The sequence below is a fragment of the Carlito syrichta genome, unplaced genomic scaffold (genome assembly GCF_000164805.1).
Source record: "Carlito syrichta isolate Samal-C Ts95f unplaced genomic scaffold, Tarsius_syrichta-2.0.1 Scaffold169207, whole genome shotgun sequence".
NCBI lineage: Eukaryota > Metazoa > Chordata > Mammalia > Primates > Tarsiidae > Carlito > Carlito syrichta.
The window spans coordinates 158,838-176,995 of record NW_007113303.1 but is presented as its reverse complement, the minus strand read 5'-3'; the positions used below and the strand labels follow the sequence as shown (position 1 = coordinate 176,995).

Sequence of the window (18,158 nt, the reverse complement as noted above, 5' to 3'; positions counted from 1 at the left end):
AAAAAAAAAAAAAAGGAATTTGTTCATAGTTTTTTTTTTAAACTATAGGTCGCCCCTCCAACAGTCTGAGGGACAGTGAACTGGCCCCCTGTTTTAAAAGTTTGAGGACCTCTGAATAACTAATGAAGCCCACCAAAAGGGAGGTGAACAAAAACAAAGCCACCAAATTAAAGAATTGCACTGGGAAGTGTATAAAATATAAAAAGAGATCATCCACATCTGCTTCTCTAATTAGTCTTCTCTGTTAATCTACTTACTGTCTGAAGAAAAGCAGGAAATGCTTTCACAGGAACACTTTTGTGAAAGGACCTCGCCTAAAAAGGAAGTGGAAAGGAAACTGGTTCAAAATGTTTCTGCAAGTAAACACTCTCCCCTTGAAAGTGAACACAAAGCAACACCAGCAGCTTAATAACACAGATAGGGCCTCACTCAAAAGCAAGAATAGCCCATCTCCTACAGGTTAAGATTAGTTTCCTAAGCCTAAAGAACTCAGGAAAAATAACTACTATATTAAAACTTCCATTCCTTCTTACAGATTACATTTTCCAACTTCCTTACAGTATCTTGTAATAATTTTGACATCCTAGCTCAGTTTATGTAAGGGGTACATAAAGAAAATAAAGCAATACTATTGTTAACAAGTCCCAGCATCTCCCTAACTTGGACTGACAGTACCTCCTGTTTAAACAAATATAAGATCCTCCTAGGTGATCTTCCTGCCTCTGTGTTCCCGGGTCTTTAATTCATTACAAACAGCCAGCCAAATTGGCATCCCTACAATCACCATTTCATGGTTACTTTCTTAATGCCCTGGGAGGTCACGTCTCAACTAGTCATCCTAGAATTCAAAGACCTCCACATCTTTAATCGCATCTATCCAACCTAACTTCCTACCACTCTGGGCTAAGAACACCTGGTCTACTCAGGCTGATGCCCATCACACTGCATTCACCAAGACCACTCGTCTCTCTGTCTTCATTTGTATTGTCCCTTACACCAGGAAGAGCAGATATGACCTCTACTTCCTGACTCACCTCTTAACCCACTGCACTCTGATTTTACCTCCAAATGTCTACTGAAGTTACTCTAAAATCATTTCCTAGTCATTTCCTCTCTTCAATCTCTCTGAAGCATGTAAAATTTTGAAATTCCTTTTTCTTGGAATTGTCTCCTCCCTTGATTTTTAAGACAGCGGCTCTCAGTTTCCCTATTTTTTTAAAACATTCTTTCCTTCTCTTTCTTCCTAATAAATGCCCTTTCTCCCTTTATTTTATAAACAGAGATAGGCCTCAAGGTTCTGCCCCGGTCTGCTTGTCTAGATGGACACTCTTCTTGAGCACCATTATCCAGACTTAGGGTTTTAACCACAGTCTTTTATATGGATGACTCCCAAATCTATTCTCTCCAGTCCTGACCTGAAAGACACAATCCTGCATTCTTCAATAGCCCATCTCCCTAAATGTCCTCTAATCTCTGCAAATTCAATTATGTCTAGCAGCTCGTCTGAAGTCTAATGGTCAGTACCAAATACACCATTGTTTGTTTTTATTACTGTAGTCTGAGTGGTACCATCATCATCTATACTTGAACTTTGTGCAGCTTTCCACTTTCTCTCTACCTGATCTTGCCACAATTTAATTACAATGTGTACCTTCAAGTTGCGAACTTTAAAATATGCAAATATGCATTCACATATCCAGTCACATAGTCACATAAAGTTAGTTCATGCGTCTAGTGCACATTTTCATGTGTGTGCATCTTCTACAAATCGCTGTGCTTTTGTGTACTTTACTGACTTTACAGTACTTTGCTGTACCGTCCTCCAATCAGTAACTCTTCTTGCCAGTCCCTGTGTGCCAGCTGTTGCACGCACTGTAAGATTTAAAATGTTTTATTTTTTCTGTTTGTTATGTATTATTTGTATGAAAAGTGTTATAAATCTGTTACAGTACAGTATTATATAGCCAATTGTGTTAGTTGGGTACCTAGGCCAACTTTGTTGGACATACGAACAAACTGGACTTACAAATGCACTCTCAGAATGGAACTCGTTCATACGTAGGGGATTTACTGTAGTTAACAAGCCTAACTGATCCTACTTTAGTCGTGTATGTGCACTTATATATACATGTACACGTATATAGACATATATAAACATCTACTCACTCTAAATCAGACATTCTTTCTCCCTCTCCAAAATCTCCTAAGTGACTGAGTACAGTGGCTCATGCCTATAATTCCAGCACTTTGGGAGGCTGAGGTGAGAGGACTGCCTGAGCCATGGGTTCAAGCAGGTTGGGCAACTTGGTGACATCTCATCTCTACAATAAACCAAAAATTTACCCAGGCGTGGTGGCGTGTGCCTGTAGTTCCAGCTACTTGGGAGGCTGAGGCAGAAGAATTACCTGAGCCTAACAGGTCGAGGCTGCAGTGGCCATGAGTGTACCACTGCACTTCAGCCTGGGCGACAGAGTGAAACTTCAACTCAAAAAAAAAAAAAAATCTCCTAACTGATCTCCCAACCCCTAAACTCCCGTCTCAAACACTGATGCACTTACTATAAGCCAAGTACCATTATAAATTCCTTATATATGTTAATTCATTTATCTAAATAACCCTTTAAGCGAGGTGCTAATACAATCCTCTATTGCAGATGGGGAAACTGAGGCATAGAAAGGTAAGATCACATGATTAGTAAATGGCAGAGCTAGTATTTAAAGTCCCGCTTCTAGTTCCAGAGTTTGCACTCTCATCTACCCTGCCCTAATTTCTCTCACAAGCCTGGAAAACCCTGCAATCTTTCTGCAGTCCACCTTCCAAGCCTATCTTCCAGGACTGTATTTCACAGAACCTGTAAACCAGAAGTTTTCAAACCTGGCTGTTTAAAATCAGTTGGGAGTTTAAACTCCCATTCCCATCTCAGGTTCACTGTCCCCATCTCCAGGGAGAAAGACCTGGGAACTTGTGCCACACATGTCCACTGACTAGGAGACTCCTCAGGTCCCACAGGTGGTCCCAGGCTTCTTCACCTCTTATGATTCTGTAGAGTACTCAGCTCTTACACCAAACTCTGCTAGTCCTAAGTAACTCCTCATCTAAAGTTCCATGTATTTTATCTCCACTTCGTCAGGGCAGAGAACTGTGTAAAATTCTTCGGGAAATTCTAAAGACTTAAAATAGAGTCTTTGCCCTCAAAGAGTTCACAGTCTGATTTTTTTTTTTTTTGAGTTGGAGTCTCACTCTGTCACCCAGACTGGAGTGCAGTGGCCGCTCCCGGCCACCGCAGCCTCGACCTGCTGGGCTCCAGCAATCCTTCCGCCTCAGCATTCCGAGTAGCCTAATATTTCACAAATATTTACTAAGTGCCTATAATGTACCAAGCACTTCAGATGCTAAAGAATACATCACAGAACCAAACAAAGTCACTTACATTCCTTGGAGGGGGGAGGCAATAAATAAGGGACTAAGGTAATGGAAAGGGAGGATGTTATTTTAGAATAAAATGGTGGCCACAAAAGAGCTTTCTAATAAGGTGACATCTGAGCACTGATTATTGTAAGGGGCAGGAAGCAGGAAGACAGAAAGTGTAAAGGCCCTGAGGTATATAGGTAAATGACCAACTTTTTAGAATCTACTGAAGGTTAAAAAAGACAAAATTTTGCCAGGCTCGGTGGCTCAGCCTGTAATCCCGCAGGTTCGAGACCCGCCTGGGCAACTTGGCGAGACCTCATCTCTACAATAAATCAAAAAAATTAGCCGGGTGTGGTAGCGCACACCTGTAGCTCCAGCTACTTGGAAGGCTGAGGTGGAAGGATCGCCAGAGCCCAGCAGGTCGAGGCTGCGGTGGCCGGGAGCGGCCACTGCACTCTAGTCTGGGTGGCAGAGTGAGACTCCAACTCAAAAAAAAAAAAAAGACAGAATTTCACAAGAGGAACCAGGAAAAATTGGCATTATGGGAATCAAGGAAATAGAAAGTTAAGTCTTCAAGAACTGCTGAAATCAAGGAATGATTCAAGGAGAACAAGAAAGAAAGAACATCACAGAGATGAAGGACAGACAATTTCACAGAAGACCAGTTAAAGTTTGTGAAGAGATGAAGAACACATTTAGGGAACAACTGAAGTGATATGCAGAAGAAACCAGGAACCAGTACAGGAGCCAAGTCAGAGAATCAAAGGAAGAAAGAAAAAAAGGGGTTTGTGGTGTCCAAAAGGAAGAAGAGTTAAAGAGAACAAATTTTATGCGACCATCCAATTCGGTAATAAGGAGAATACTTACTAGTGACTGTTTATTAGAGTGGGTGGGATACAAGCCAAATCATAGTACAATGAGCAGTGCCAAAGCGGTGAGGGCCTGAGGTGACAAAGGATGCAGATAACTCATTCAAAAAGTTCAGCTGGGAGAGAAAAATACAACAAGAGGGTCCACAGCTGCCTGTAAGTTCAGAAGGCAGTAGCAACAAACCAGAAGATAAGAGGGGCAAGTTATCAGAGAAGCAAACTGAGAACACCAGCTGAGGACCACCAAGAACACAGGTCCTGGGGAAAGAGGAGAGGCATCAGCTGTGGCAAGCAGAACGACACCCCATCCCCTCAGACAGAGAAATGGTGAGTGGATGGAGAACAGAGGAGCCCATCTGAGAAAGTGCAGGGGGGATTCAGCCAGTAAAGGCAGCATTTATGTGCTGTGAGGGAGAGAAGGAAAAGTTTACAATAGTCCCTGAGATAAGCCTACTGGGAATTCAATGGAAAATGGAATAAAGACTGCCAAGTTGGGAATACCATAACCATGCTCTAGGAATAGACACATCTAGAAATGAGAATTTCCTAAATGATTTGGCAAAAAAAAAAAAAGGCTACTTACATGCTTTAGGTGCAAGTGTGCCTGGCTGGCAATGTCATATATTACATTTCTCACATTTTTATCTTGATTCCTCCGTAGAAAGTCCTCTTGTGAAACACCATGCTGTGTGGGAAAATCTACATTACGTTAGGAATCTAAAACACAATTAAAACTAACTTAGCTCAAGAAAATAGGTGATAGAACAGTATGTATAATATAATGCTTATACTGTCTTTAAAAATATGTGTGTGTTACGTGTTTGTATGTATTCAAAGGAGACACACACACACACACACACACACACACACACACACACATGCAACAAGATGTTAATTAACAACAGCTGTAGGTAGAATAAAGGAAAACAAACCAAGAAAACAAATATACAAAAAGTTTAAAAGCACAAAAATGAATCTCATACTGAAAACAAAAGCTCTCATAAACAAGATTTTTTAAATGGATTTTCCCTCCAGTAAAGTAAAATAAAATAAATAACAGGCTAAGGTGAACACCAGGAATTACTACTGTAATTGCCTGGAAGGGGCAAGAAATCACCATAAAACTACACTATATGAGGGTCTCTGGAGCTTCTTACTCACAGATCCTCCAAAGATCTCAAATGCCTGACAGATAAAACTGTGACTCAATAACTTGAAGACAAAAAGAGGAAGACCATTTGCAGTAAGCAAATGCATTCCTTTTAAAGCAGTTACCTGAAAAAACTAAGAAAAAAAAGAAAATTTCCCTTCCTTATTTCTGAGGTAAATTATTAGAAGATGTAAATTACAGCCTTACCAGCATACAAATATCCATGGGAAGAAACACCTTTCTTCTGCTACCATGATATGGCGTTGCTCTCAAGCAAGTGACAATGCCTTGTGCTTTTCCAATGTGACTTGCGGCATGATCTGCATGAAGATCCTTTATACCTATTATTTCAGACATTAAACAGGGCTGCTCTATTCTCTTTAAGTACATAGCAAATGAATAGAAACAACTTAAAGAAATCACCTAAACTCAAAAAGTATCCTATGCTTTATATCGGAAAAACAGGGTTTATGGGAAAAAAACTGGGCACAAGCACAAGCTGAACACTGACCACCAGCAGGTAGCTGAATCTCAACTTTTAAACGAAAATTTTCCTCAGGCTATAGCACATTAAGAACACAATTAGAATTTTAATCAGGTCTCATGGAAAATTTTCATCACCTATCACATCTTCCACTTCTTCTCCTCTATGCAATTTCCATATGGTTTCATTTTAAGTACACACTTAGCAAACATTCTGCTCTTTGCTCCCTTCTTTCACTGTGATGGCAAACATGTCACTGGGGATGCAAGCAGAAGAGGCCTGGGAAATTGAATGGGGACTTGTATTATTCTCTTAGGGAGGTATAAAGATATATTACCGGCTGGGCTCGATGGCTCATCCTGTAATCCCACCTCTTTAGGAAGCCGAGGCGAGTGGACTGCCTGAGCCTGCGGTTCGAGACCAGCCCAGGCAACTTGGCGAGACTTCGTCTCTACTATAAATAAAAAATTAGCTGGGAATGGTAGCGTGTGCCTGTAGTTCCAGCTACTTAGAAGGCTGAGGCGGCAGGATCACCAGAGCCCAGCAGGTCGATACCAGGATGGCCATGAGTGTGCATTCCACTGCACTCTAGCCTGGGCAACAGGGTGAGACTCCAACTCAAAAAAAAATAAAAAATAAAAAATTAGAATATTACCTTCCTCAAATGAGATGGTACTGTTGTTGGCCCAAATAATTTCTTTATTATAGTAAGACCTCACAAGCTTGGAACAAAGTCAGAGAAGGAATAGTACCATCAAATTTTGTTTTTAAAGGAGGGGAGAAAGAAAAATATCATAAAAACTTTCATGAGCCAGGCTCGGTGGCTCAGCCTGTAATCTTGCGCCTTTGGGAGGCTGAGGTGAGTGGATTGCCTGAGCCCGCGGGTTCGAGACCCGCCTGGGAAGCGAGATCTCATCTCTACAATAAATCAAAAAATCAGCTGGGCGTGGTAGCGCATGCCTGTAATTCCAGCCACTCGGAAGGCTGAAGCGGAAGGATCGCCGGAGCCCAGCAGATCAAGGCTCGGTGGCCGGGAGCAGCCACTACACTCCAGTCTGGGGTGACAGAGCGAGACTCCAACTCAAAAATAATAATAATAATAAAAAATAAAAAAAACCTTTCATGAATGCAATTTTATTTCTTCTACTTTTTTTTTTTTTACATGGGAGAGTATTATTGATTGGAAAGGAAGAGTCAGACTACAGGCCTTCCAAACTCTAAGAGATGCCGCAGTAATAAAACCATGTGCAATCACCAGATAATTTCAGTATTTCCATGATGTAACTAAAGTACCTGTATGAGAGCCTGAGTTTTAGATTAGTCTGCACTCCAAAGATAAATTCTCCTTCTTGCTTAAAAATAAATAAATAACAGTTTCTTTACAGATGGCACAAAGAAAAACTCCAGTGCTAAACTGATTACACTTCCAAATTATGAACGAGTGAAATCTCAAAGGTGTTTGATTTGGGAAAAAAAAGTATGAAATTAAGAAAATGACTTACCCAATATTTCTAATGTTAAATACAGAAGAGAACTCTGGGTGTTTTCAGCATAATTTTCCAGTTCCTGGATATTACGATATGCTTTGTCATCTAAATTTTTTTCCTACAGCCAAAGAAAATGCAAATAAAGTTTGTCAAACTGTCAATATTATTAAAAAAGTGGGTTTTTTTGGCCCTTTAAAGAACTGAATAATAGAGGATAAAAATATTTAGTATATATTGTTTAGTACACAATATCATTAAAATAACATTAAAATAGTAAAGCCCTACACATTCAATACTTACAAATCACGTTTCAAAATAATAGTCAAGAATAATCTCAATGCATACATCACAGAGTTGTCTTAGTTTTTAATTTCTTCAAAACCCTAATGTATCAGAAGAAATTCACTGTACTAAGTACTTAAATTCTTTTTTTTATTGAGTCTGAATCTCACTCTGTCACCCATGCCGGAGTGCAGTGGCAAGTTCATGGCAACCGCAGTCTTGACCTGCTGGGCTTAGGCAATCCTTCCACCTCAGCCTTCCAAGTAGCTGGCACAGTTGTGTGCCACCATGCCTGGCTAATTTTTTTTATTTATAGTAGAGACGAGGTCTCACCAAATTGCCCAGGCTCGAACCCCGGGACTCAGGCAATCCTCTTGCCTCAGCCTCCCAAAGTGCTAGGATTACAGGCTTGAGCCCCACACCCAGCCGACATTATCTTCTTAACTCAAACCCCAGGAGAGAAAGAATTAACACACTCATTTTACAAATGAAGAAACTGAGGCACAGACACATTAATTAACATATCCAAGAATACAGTTAATGAATGGTGGGGAGGAGCTTCGAACTCATTTTGACTCTTGATCTTTATGAGAAAAAAAGAACCTAGAAAAAGAGGCCAGCCATGTTTGCTCAAGCCTGTAATCCCAAAACTTTGGGAGGCAGAGGAGAGAGGATTATCTGAGCTCAGAAGTTTGAGACCAGCCTGGGCAACATAGTAAGACCTCATATCTACAATAAATAAAAAACTTAGCTGTGCATAGTGGCATACTTCTGTAGTTCCACCTTCTTGGAAGGCTGAAGCAGGATCGCCAGAGCCCAGGAGGTCAAGGCTGTGGTGGCCATGAATATGCCACTGCACTCCAGCCTGGGTGACAGAGTGAGACTCCAATTTTTTAAAAAATCAATAGTTTTTAGTATAGTTACAAAGTTGTAAAGTACAACTACCACCACTATCTAATTCCAGAATATTTTCATCATCCCTAAGAGAAAACCTGTATCCATTAATCAATCACTTTCCATTTCTTCCTCCCCTCAGGCCTAGAAAATCACTATTCTACTTTCTGTCTTCATGGATTTGTCTATTCTGAACATTTCATAAAAATGGGATCATGTACCATGTAGCTTTTTGTGTCTGGCTTCTTTCATGTAGCATAATGTTTTCAAGGATCGTTCATGTTGAAACATCTATCAGTATTTCATTCTTTTTAATTGAAAAAATTATGAATAGTATTCCATTGTATGGCTATACCACAGTTTGCTTAACCACTCATTAGACTATGAATTCTTTCCACTTTGGGGCTATTATGAATAATGTTTCTATGAACATTTTCATACACAAGTTTTGTGTGGACATATTTACATATTTTCTTTTCTAATTTTTTTTTTTTTTTTTTGAGTTGGAGTCTCACTCTGTTGCCCAGGATGGAATGTTGTGGCACACTCACGGCCACCCCAGCATCTATCAGCTGGGCTCCAGCGATCCTTCCGCCTCAAGCCTTCCAAGTAGCCAGAACTACAAGTGTGCGCTACCATGCCTGGCTAATTTTTTATTTTTATTGGAAAGACAAGGTCTCTCCAAGTTGCCCGGGCTGGTCTGGAACCCGCGGACTCAGGCAATCCACTCGTCTCGGCCTCTCAAAGTGCTGGGATTACAGGTTGAGCCACTGAGCCCGGCCTGTTCTTATATTTTCATTTCTCTTTGGTATAAACCTAAGAGAGGAATTTCTAGGTGTATGGTAACTCCATGGTAAACTTTTTTTTTATTTTTTGAGTTGGAGTCTCACTCTGTCACCCAGAATGGAGTGCAGTGGCTGCTCCCGGTCACCGCAGCCTCGACCTGTTGGGCTCTGGCGATCCTTCCGCCTCAGCCTTCCAAGTAGCTCGAACTACAGGAGCGCACTACCACACCCGGCTACTCTTTTGATTTACTGCAGAGTTGAGGTCTTCCAAGTTGCTCAGGTGGGTCTCGAACCCATGGGCTCAGGCAATCCACTCAACTCAGCCTCCCAAGGCGGGGGATTACAGGCTGAGTCACCTAGCCTGGGCATGTTTAACTTTTTTTTTTTGAGTTGGAGTCTCACTCTGTCACCCAGACTGGAGTGCAGTGGCCACTCCCGGCCACCGCAGCCTCGACCTGCTGGGCTCCGGCGATCCTTCCGCCTCAGCCTTCCAAGTAGCCGGAATTACAGGCATGTGCTACCATGCCCGGCTGATTTTTTTATTTATTGTAGAGATGAGATCTCGCTGCCCAGGCGGGTCTCGAACCCGCGGGCTCAGGCAATCCACTCACCTCAGCCTCCCAAAGGCGCGGAATTACAGGCTGAGCCACCGAGCCCGGCTATGTTTAACTTTTTAAAGAACCGCCAAATTGTTTCCAAAGCAACTACACCATTTTATATTCCCACCAGCAATCTATAAAGGGTTTCAATTTCTCCACATTTTCATCAACACTTGTAACTGTTCATCTTTTTCATTGCAGCCGTCCTAATGGGTGTCAAGTGGTATTTTGTTGTCTTGATTTGCATTTCCCTAATGAGATGTTGAATATCTTTTCAGATATTTACTGTTTATTTATGTATTTTTGGAGAAATGTCTATTCAAATCCTTTGGCCATTTTATGTTGGGTTATTTGTCTTTTTATTATTGAGTTGTAAGAGTTTCTTATATGTTTGATTTTATTATTGTTATTTTTTGAGTTGGGGTCTCACTCTGCTGCGTAGGCTGGTGTGTAGAGGCATGATCACGGCTCACTGCAGTATCAAGCTCCTGAGCAAGGGATCCTCCTGCCTCTACCTCTCAAGTAGCTGGGACTAGAGGCATGTGCCACTATGACAGCTAATTTTTAAATTTTTTTATAGAGACGAAGTCTCGCTATGTTGCCTTTTTTTTTTTTTGAGTTGGAGCCTCACTCTGTCACCCAGACTAGAGTGCAGTGGCACGCTCCCGGTCACTGCAGCCTCAACCTGCTGGGCTCCAGCAATCCTTCCACCTCAGCCTTCCAAGTAGCTGGAACTACAGGCGCACATTACCATGTCCGGCTATGTTTGCCCAGTCTTGAACTCCAGGACTCAGCAATCCTCTCATTTTAGTCTCTCAAAGTGCTGGGATTACAGACATGTGCCACCACACCCAGCCTTCGTTATATATTTTGGATATTAGTCCCTTGTCAGATATATAACTGGCAAATATTTTTATCCCATTATATAGGGTTTCACCTTCTTAAAGTTTTTTATTTTGACAAAGTCCCATTTATTTATTAACTTTTATTGCTCATGCCTTTGGTAGCATATCTAAGAAACCACTGTCTAACCTAAAGTCACAAAAATTTATGCCTATGTTTTCTTCTACATCTAGATTTTATCTCTTACATCTAGGTCTTTGATCCAGTTTGAGTTAATTTTGTATATGGTATGAGGTAGAAGTCCAAATTTATTATTTTGCATGTGGGTATCCAGTTGTTCCAGCACCATTTGTTGAAAAGACTGTTCTTTCCCTCATGGATTGTCTAGACACCCTCGTCATTCAATTGACTATAAATATAAATGAGCTTGTATCTGGACTCCCATTTCTATTCCAGTGATCTACCAATACCACACAGTTTGAAAACTGTAGCTGTGTAGTTAAGTTCTGAAATCAGAAAATGTGAATCCTCCAACTTTGTTCTTTGCTAAGATTATTTTGGCTATTCTGGGTCCCTTGCATTTCCACATGAATTTTATGATCATAATTTGTGCTTTTGTCAATTTCTGCAAAAAAGAAATCTGGAATTTTGGAAAGACTTACACTGAATCTATTGATCAGTGTCTGATCCCCATCCTTTACTTTTCCTTTCAAAGAGCTCCCTCTTCAAATGCCAAATATTATTTTCCATCAAATAAAAGAGGTATCTCTGTCTTGAGTTCTCTAATTTTCTTTACCTTGTAAAAACAGAAGACACCTGGAAAACAGGTTTTCTTAGTGTTAATTTACTGTGCAGACCTACTGTGAGCAATTTCGTTTTTTGTTTTTTTGTTTTTTTGAGTTGGAGTCTTACTCCTTTGCCCAGACTGGAGTGCAGTGGCACACACACTCATGGCCACCCCAGCGCTGACCTGCTGGGCTCTGGCAATCCTTCCACCTCAGGCTTCTGAGTAACTGGAACTAAAGACGCGTGCTACCGCCTGGCTATTTTTTATTTTATTGTAGAGACGAGATCTCGCCAAATTGCCCGGGCTGGTATCAAACCTGCAGACTCAGGCAATCCACTCGCCTCGGCCTCCCAAAGTGCTGGGATTACAGGCTGAGCCACCGAGCCCAGCCTCCCAAAGTGCTGGGATTACAGGCTGAGCCACTGAGCCCAGCACAATTTTGTTTTTGTTTTTTGTTTTTCTGGGTTTTTTTGAGTTGGAGTCTCACTCTGTCGCCCAGACTGGAGTGCAGTGGCCGCTCCCGGCCACTGCAGCCTCAACCTGTTGGGCTCCGGTGATCCTTCCGCCTCAGCCTTCCAAGTAGCTGGAACTACAGGCACGTGCTACCACACCCGACTAATTTTTTTGATTTATTATAGAGATGAGGTCTCGCCAAGTTGCCCAGGCGAGTCTCAAACCTGTGGGCTCAGGCAATCCACTCACCTCAGACTCCCAAAGCGCAGGATTACAGGCTGAGCCACCAAGCCCAGCTTCACAATTTTGTTTTTAAAGGTGAAGTCATTACCTATCACTTTTTGGTGTATTATTATTACTACAGCCTACAGTTAACAGATTTAATATAAATAAACTAAGTATATTTATATTTTCACAACATTATTTGTTTTTTGTGTTTTTTTTTTAATTGAAGTCTTACTCTGTCACCCAGGCTGGAGTGCAGTGGCATGCTCATGGTCACCGCATCCTCTATCTGCTGGGCTCAGGCAATCTTTCCGCCTCAGTCTTCCAAGTAGCTGGAACTACAGGTGCGCACCACCACGCCCAGCTAATTTTTTTTTTGGCTTATTGTAGAGATGAAGTCTCACCAAGTTGCCCAGGCTGGTCTTGAACCCTGGGCTCAGGCACTCATCTTGCCTCAGCCTCCCAAAGTGCTGAAATTACAGGTTTGAGCATTTGACAGATTATCCAGGCCAAGGAGAACACTGACCAAATATGTGTCAGAAAGATTGCACAAATTAGGCCAGGACAAAGATTACACAAATTAGGCCAGGACACAGAGCAATTCCAGGCTTAGCTGGACCTAGAACTCAGTTCTAAGAACTCAGTACAGGATTCCATTCAATAGAACTGTCAGACTTTCTTTATTCCCTCTACTACTGGGACACAGATTCAAGTACCAGAGTATACATAAAGGTATGTGTATGACTAGTTGAATATTTGCTGACATTGAGGAATTATTAGTAATTTTTCAAGGTATAATAATATTGTAGATAGGTTTTTTAAAAGTCTTGATCTTTTTAAATGACACATATGCATTTACAAATCAAATGATAACATGTCTGGGATTTACTTTAAAATACTGCAGTGAGGATTAGCAAGGGGAGTTGGTAGGATAATATAGATGAAACAAGATGGAGGTGTTGATAACTAGCAAAGCTGGGTGACAGATACATGAAAGTATATTACAGTATTCTTTCTATTTTTATATAAGTATGAAATTTTCCATTAAAAAAACAAAATAGTAAAGCATGGTTATACACACACATGCATCTACCTAGGTGCCTGTCCACCTCAAGGTGGGGGTGCAAGAGCTGAGGTGGTTGGCATCAAGGATAAAGTATGGATAAAAAGGCATCGTTCTTCGGAAGTTTCCTTCCTCTAAAATATTAATACACATATTAAATTATTTCCTCCTTGAAGAATCAGCTTAATGATTGAAAAGAAAAAAACACTAAGATGAACAATTTCAACTTACTCTTTCATCAATGATTTTCATAAGCCATCTTTTAGTCAGATGATGTCTTTTGACAGCCTAAGAAAAAAGAAAGCACTAGAAATGATTTCCACAGATCTGAATAAAATAAAAAAACCAAATACAAAACTGGGTAAGGGAGCATTTGTAGTAACTCATCACTAGACAGATAGCTATTTATGTTAAAGAAATATTAGGGAAAAATCAGTGGAAGAGAAAATATCCCTAGAAAATATTTCAAGACATTTCCAAGTAAGGATAGTATTTCTAATGCTTTTCCACTAACCTGCCTTTTTTCTCCTATACTATTAATCATTTAACAATTCCATTTTAAAACAAAAACAAGAATTAAGTACAGATCCTCTTTATTATGACACACTCTGACATTATGCTTATTACACACAAATTTTTTTCCATAGGGTAAAAATTCTACTTAGCAAAATAGCCTTCTCTGAAAAATAAAAGAGTAACTAAAAATCCAACAAACATAATCTGCAGGGTAAATTGTTTTCCTAGCAAGTAAAGACACTCCAGTAGAAAAGAGGACATCTCACGCCCAGATCCTGGCCTCAAACAGCATTCCTCTCTCAGGAATCAGGGGTCTAGAGGAACAGTGATTCCAGAGGTGGGGCAGGGACGAGGTTCAAGATGAAGAAGCTTGGGACAATCTGAACCCCAAATAATTAAATATGCAAATGATTACAAACTATTAGGGAAAAAAACCCCAAAAACTTGTAAGTTCACACCAATAATTAATAAGCAAATAAACATAGGCAGTGAGAGCTCATTCTTACCGTAGAATGCTCAGTGCCAAATGTCATATGTGTGTGGATAGGGTGCTGAAGTGGAGAAGTTATTATTCTGCAATTGTAACAGTAAAGAATGAATCAGACAAGAACATCAGTGGCTTCTAAGTTTAGGAAAATTTTGATGAAAAGCAGGATTTGCACTGTCTTAAAGTGTCTCCTTAAAGGTGGTTGTTTAATTACAAGGGAAATTAACATTATACACTGGTAAACCAGGCCAAATCTTGATTGAGTGATCAAATTAACAATGCCAGTAAAGGACAAATGAACAAAGTGTGCCTCTAGATGTGATACCCTGAGAAGGACATATCACTTATGAAGTTATTCCAGTCAAGAATCCATAACCTGATGATTTATCTGATGTTTTCTAATCATGAGAAAACATCAGACAAATCCAAAGTGAGTATTATAAAAAATTTTTTTTAAGTGGGGAGGCTATATTCTTCAAAAAGATCAAAAAAAGCTATGGAAATATTTCAGATTAAAACAAACTAAACAGATATGACAGAATCTTGCCCAAGACTGAATCCTATACTAGAGGGGAAAAATGCTTGGACTACGAATAAAAAATTAGATAAAAGCATTGTATCAAAGTTAAATTTACTAAAGTGAATAACTGTTCTGGTTATATAAGAGAATACTCCTATTCTTAGAAAATATTCACTGAAATTTTTAGGTTAGGTCCATGATGTATATAACTTATAATCAAATGAGTCAGAAAAAATATAAATTTTAAAAATATATATTAATATAGAGAGATAAGGGGGAGAGAGAAAAATAAAGGGAAAGGAAAAAGAGGGTGAGAAGGAGAGTTGATGGGGGAGAAGGAGAGCACATGTGAATGAGCATTTACAAATGATTAAACAAATGAGAAAATACTAATAGTTGAATCTGGGTAAAGGTTATGAGATGTTCTTTGTTCTACTTTTAATTCTGTAACCTTTCTGAAAGGTTGAAATTATTTCTAAGTAAGCTTTAAAAATACTGGGTTTGTTTTTTTTTTTTTTGCCACATCAACAATAAGTATATTTTCAAAATAAATAAATATGGTAGTGAAACAGAGGACTTAGGGATATCTTATACTTCACTGAAGACCATCAGATATCATTGATACTAAAATATAAAGGCAAGCATGCTCATCAATACATTTATATGGCAAAGGGTATAAGTATAGAGAACAGAGCCCACTTGGTTTGGTAGGAACCTGATTGAAGCCCAAAGGGCTGCCCAGATTTAGTTCCCAAGAGCTCTCTCAGTACCACCATCATTACAAAGCAGGACTCTCCCCCAGGCCTCTCTCCCAAATCCCAGGAGCCAGCCAACCAGGCACTACAGACTCCTACTCTTATTTTATTTTATACATGTCTGAGTGGGATGGACATGTTTGATCTTCGTAATCAGATCACAGAACACCATTCCTGGTATATAAAAGCATTCAATAAAGAGTTAATCAATGAAAATCCAAACTCCTACATATTCAAGATTGAAGTTTTTATAACTGTAGTTCCTTGACTACAAAATATAGCTGTCTGATTCTGAAGAAAATCGGAGATCAAGGTAAAAAATAAATATTTAAAAGAAGTTGGAAATCTGCTGAATAACTTAAGTCTGGATAATGAAGCCAAATAGAATAAAAACCTTGGCAATAAACATAAATTCAAACTGCAGCTAAAATTCATACAGGAAATGGAGACCCTCATATGGAATATATAAGAAATCATAAATATTCAACTATTTTGTACCCTAAAAATTCTAATGAAGCTTTAGAAGAAAAGTGTTCCCTGGATAACACACTGGTCCTCCTACTCCATCTTCTAAAGAGCTCAAAACTCTTCAAAGAACAATGGAAAGTCTTGATGGGGTCACAATAAGTACAGCTGCAATAGACTGGGGAGGGACAGAGAACATGAAACAAGGACAATCCACTTCTCTCAAATACTCATATTAACCTTCAACACCACACAAAGCCAGATAACATATGAACCATCGAGATTCAAGCAATTATTAAAACTGGATAAACCAGCAATCCTAAATTGGTACCTATGTAAACATTCTGTAATTCAGACAGATCTTCTGTTTTTTTAAGAGAAGCCAAGAAAAGATAAATTTGCATCAAAGGAATTTCTAATCTTCTACTATATTTCCTGACAACAGCCAGAACTTTCTATGCAAGTCTTAACATAAATCTCCACAACAGTCAGGTTTGTGTATAAAACAATAAATAGCCAAGCTCGGTGGCTCAGCCTGTAATCCCGCGCCTTGGGAGGCTGAGGTGAGTGGACTGCCTGAGCCCGCTTGGGCAACTTGGTGAGACCTCATCTCCACAATAAATCAAAAAATTAGCCAGGCGTGGTAGCGCATGCCTGTAATTCCAGCTACTTGGAAGGCTGAGGCGGAAGGATCGCCGGAGGCCAGCAGGTCGAGGCAGCGGTGGCCGGAAGCGGCCACTGCACTCCAGTCTGGGCAACAGAGTAAGACCCCAACTCAAAAAAAAAAACAATAAATAGAAAGGTTTTCAGGATTTTAGAGAAACTTTTCTCTCTTCTGAGTCACCTAGGTTGAGCTTCTCGAAGTGGGATGAATAGAGGTAAAGAACTAATCTAATACTCACAGCTTCCCATCCACTTTTTCTTCTAAGTCCCCAGTGTGGGAAGTCTGGCTTTCCATCTTTATTGGGCCTGCCTCTGCAGGTACACAGACCTGAGAAGACATGTACCACTGTCAGGTCTGCAGGTGGCTCCTGGTACAGAAACCCTCTTTTGTCAATTATTGGATTACAAAGGGGACACAGATCATTGACAAAAGACACCTAATTCTCTTCCTCTAGCCATAGTTTAGTGTGTTTCTAAACTGAGTATGGCTGTTTATGAAGGAGGGAGCCAAATAGCTGCTTTAATATAAAACCACTTACTCTCAAACAAGGCGAAGTGGGGACCAAGAGGAAGCCCAAACTTTACCTGTATGATGACCACTTAATCTACCTAATCCTGAATTGGACCCCACATCTTTTTTTTTTTTTTGAGTTGCAGTCTCACTCGGTCGCCCAGTTTGGAGTGCAGTGGCTGCTGCCGGCCACCGCAGCCTCGCTGCTGGGCTCCAGCAATCCTTCCTCCTCAGCCTTCCAAGTAGCTGGAATTACAGGCATGCGCTACCACACCTGGCTGATTTTTTGATTTATTATAGAGATGCAGTCTCGCTGCCCAGGTGGGTCTCGAACCCGCGGGCTCAGGCAATCCACTCACCTCAGCCTCCCAAAGGCACGGGATTACAGGCTGAGCCACCGAGCCCGGCTTGTACCCCACATCTTTAAAATTAAAAAACAAAACAAACTTGAAGTTAGGAAGCACAGATGGACCTCATGCAGAACTAGAACCGGGAATGCTAAAGCCATCTGGAGCTACTCTCTTCGCGACGCCACATCGCTTCTTTTGCGTCTACATTGCTTTCTGCATTGGCTCTGTTTTTTGCTCATTCTGCAGTGAGGCTTTCTATGTTTTCCTATGGGGGCTACAGGTGGCTGCTCCACAGCTACTGTGTTTTTATTTTCCCAACTAAAATACAATATTGTTAAGCTCATATTTTATACTGTGCTGAAGAACATTAAAAGACAGCAATACTTCAATTTTTTTTTCAAAAAACAACTTACTAGATACATCTAGCTATACAAATACTCTAGCCCATGGGTTTCCATTCTCTGACACATAAAATTCATCAATGAACAGAAAATTCTACCAAACTAGACAAGTAGGTTTAAGAAGTTGTGTCTGGACATGGTGAAAGCAAGTCTTCCTT

The 18,158-nt window shown here is 40.3% G+C and overlaps 1 protein-coding gene across 1 annotated transcript in view; it reads right to left on the bottom strand.

The window, feature by feature from the left end:
• The window catches only part of NDUFAF6 (NADH:ubiquinone oxidoreductase complex assembly factor 6), a 33,210-nt gene that overhangs the window by 4,366 nt on the left and 10,686 nt on the right, over positions 1–18,158 (bottom strand). Inside the window, exons 4-9 of the mRNA XM_021709206.1 lie at positions 16,978–17,175; positions 13,564–13,620; positions 7,417–7,519; positions 5,638–5,771; positions 4,864–4,965; positions 258–314 (exon numbers count right to left, since the gene is read on the bottom strand). Coding sequence (XP_021564881.1) covers positions 258–314; positions 4,864–4,965; positions 5,638–5,771; positions 7,417–7,519; positions 13,564–13,620; positions 16,978–17,175 — 651 coding nt within the window. The remainder of the gene's footprint in view (positions 1–257; positions 315–4,863; positions 4,966–5,637; positions 5,772–7,416; positions 7,520–13,563; positions 13,621–16,977; positions 17,176–18,158) is intronic.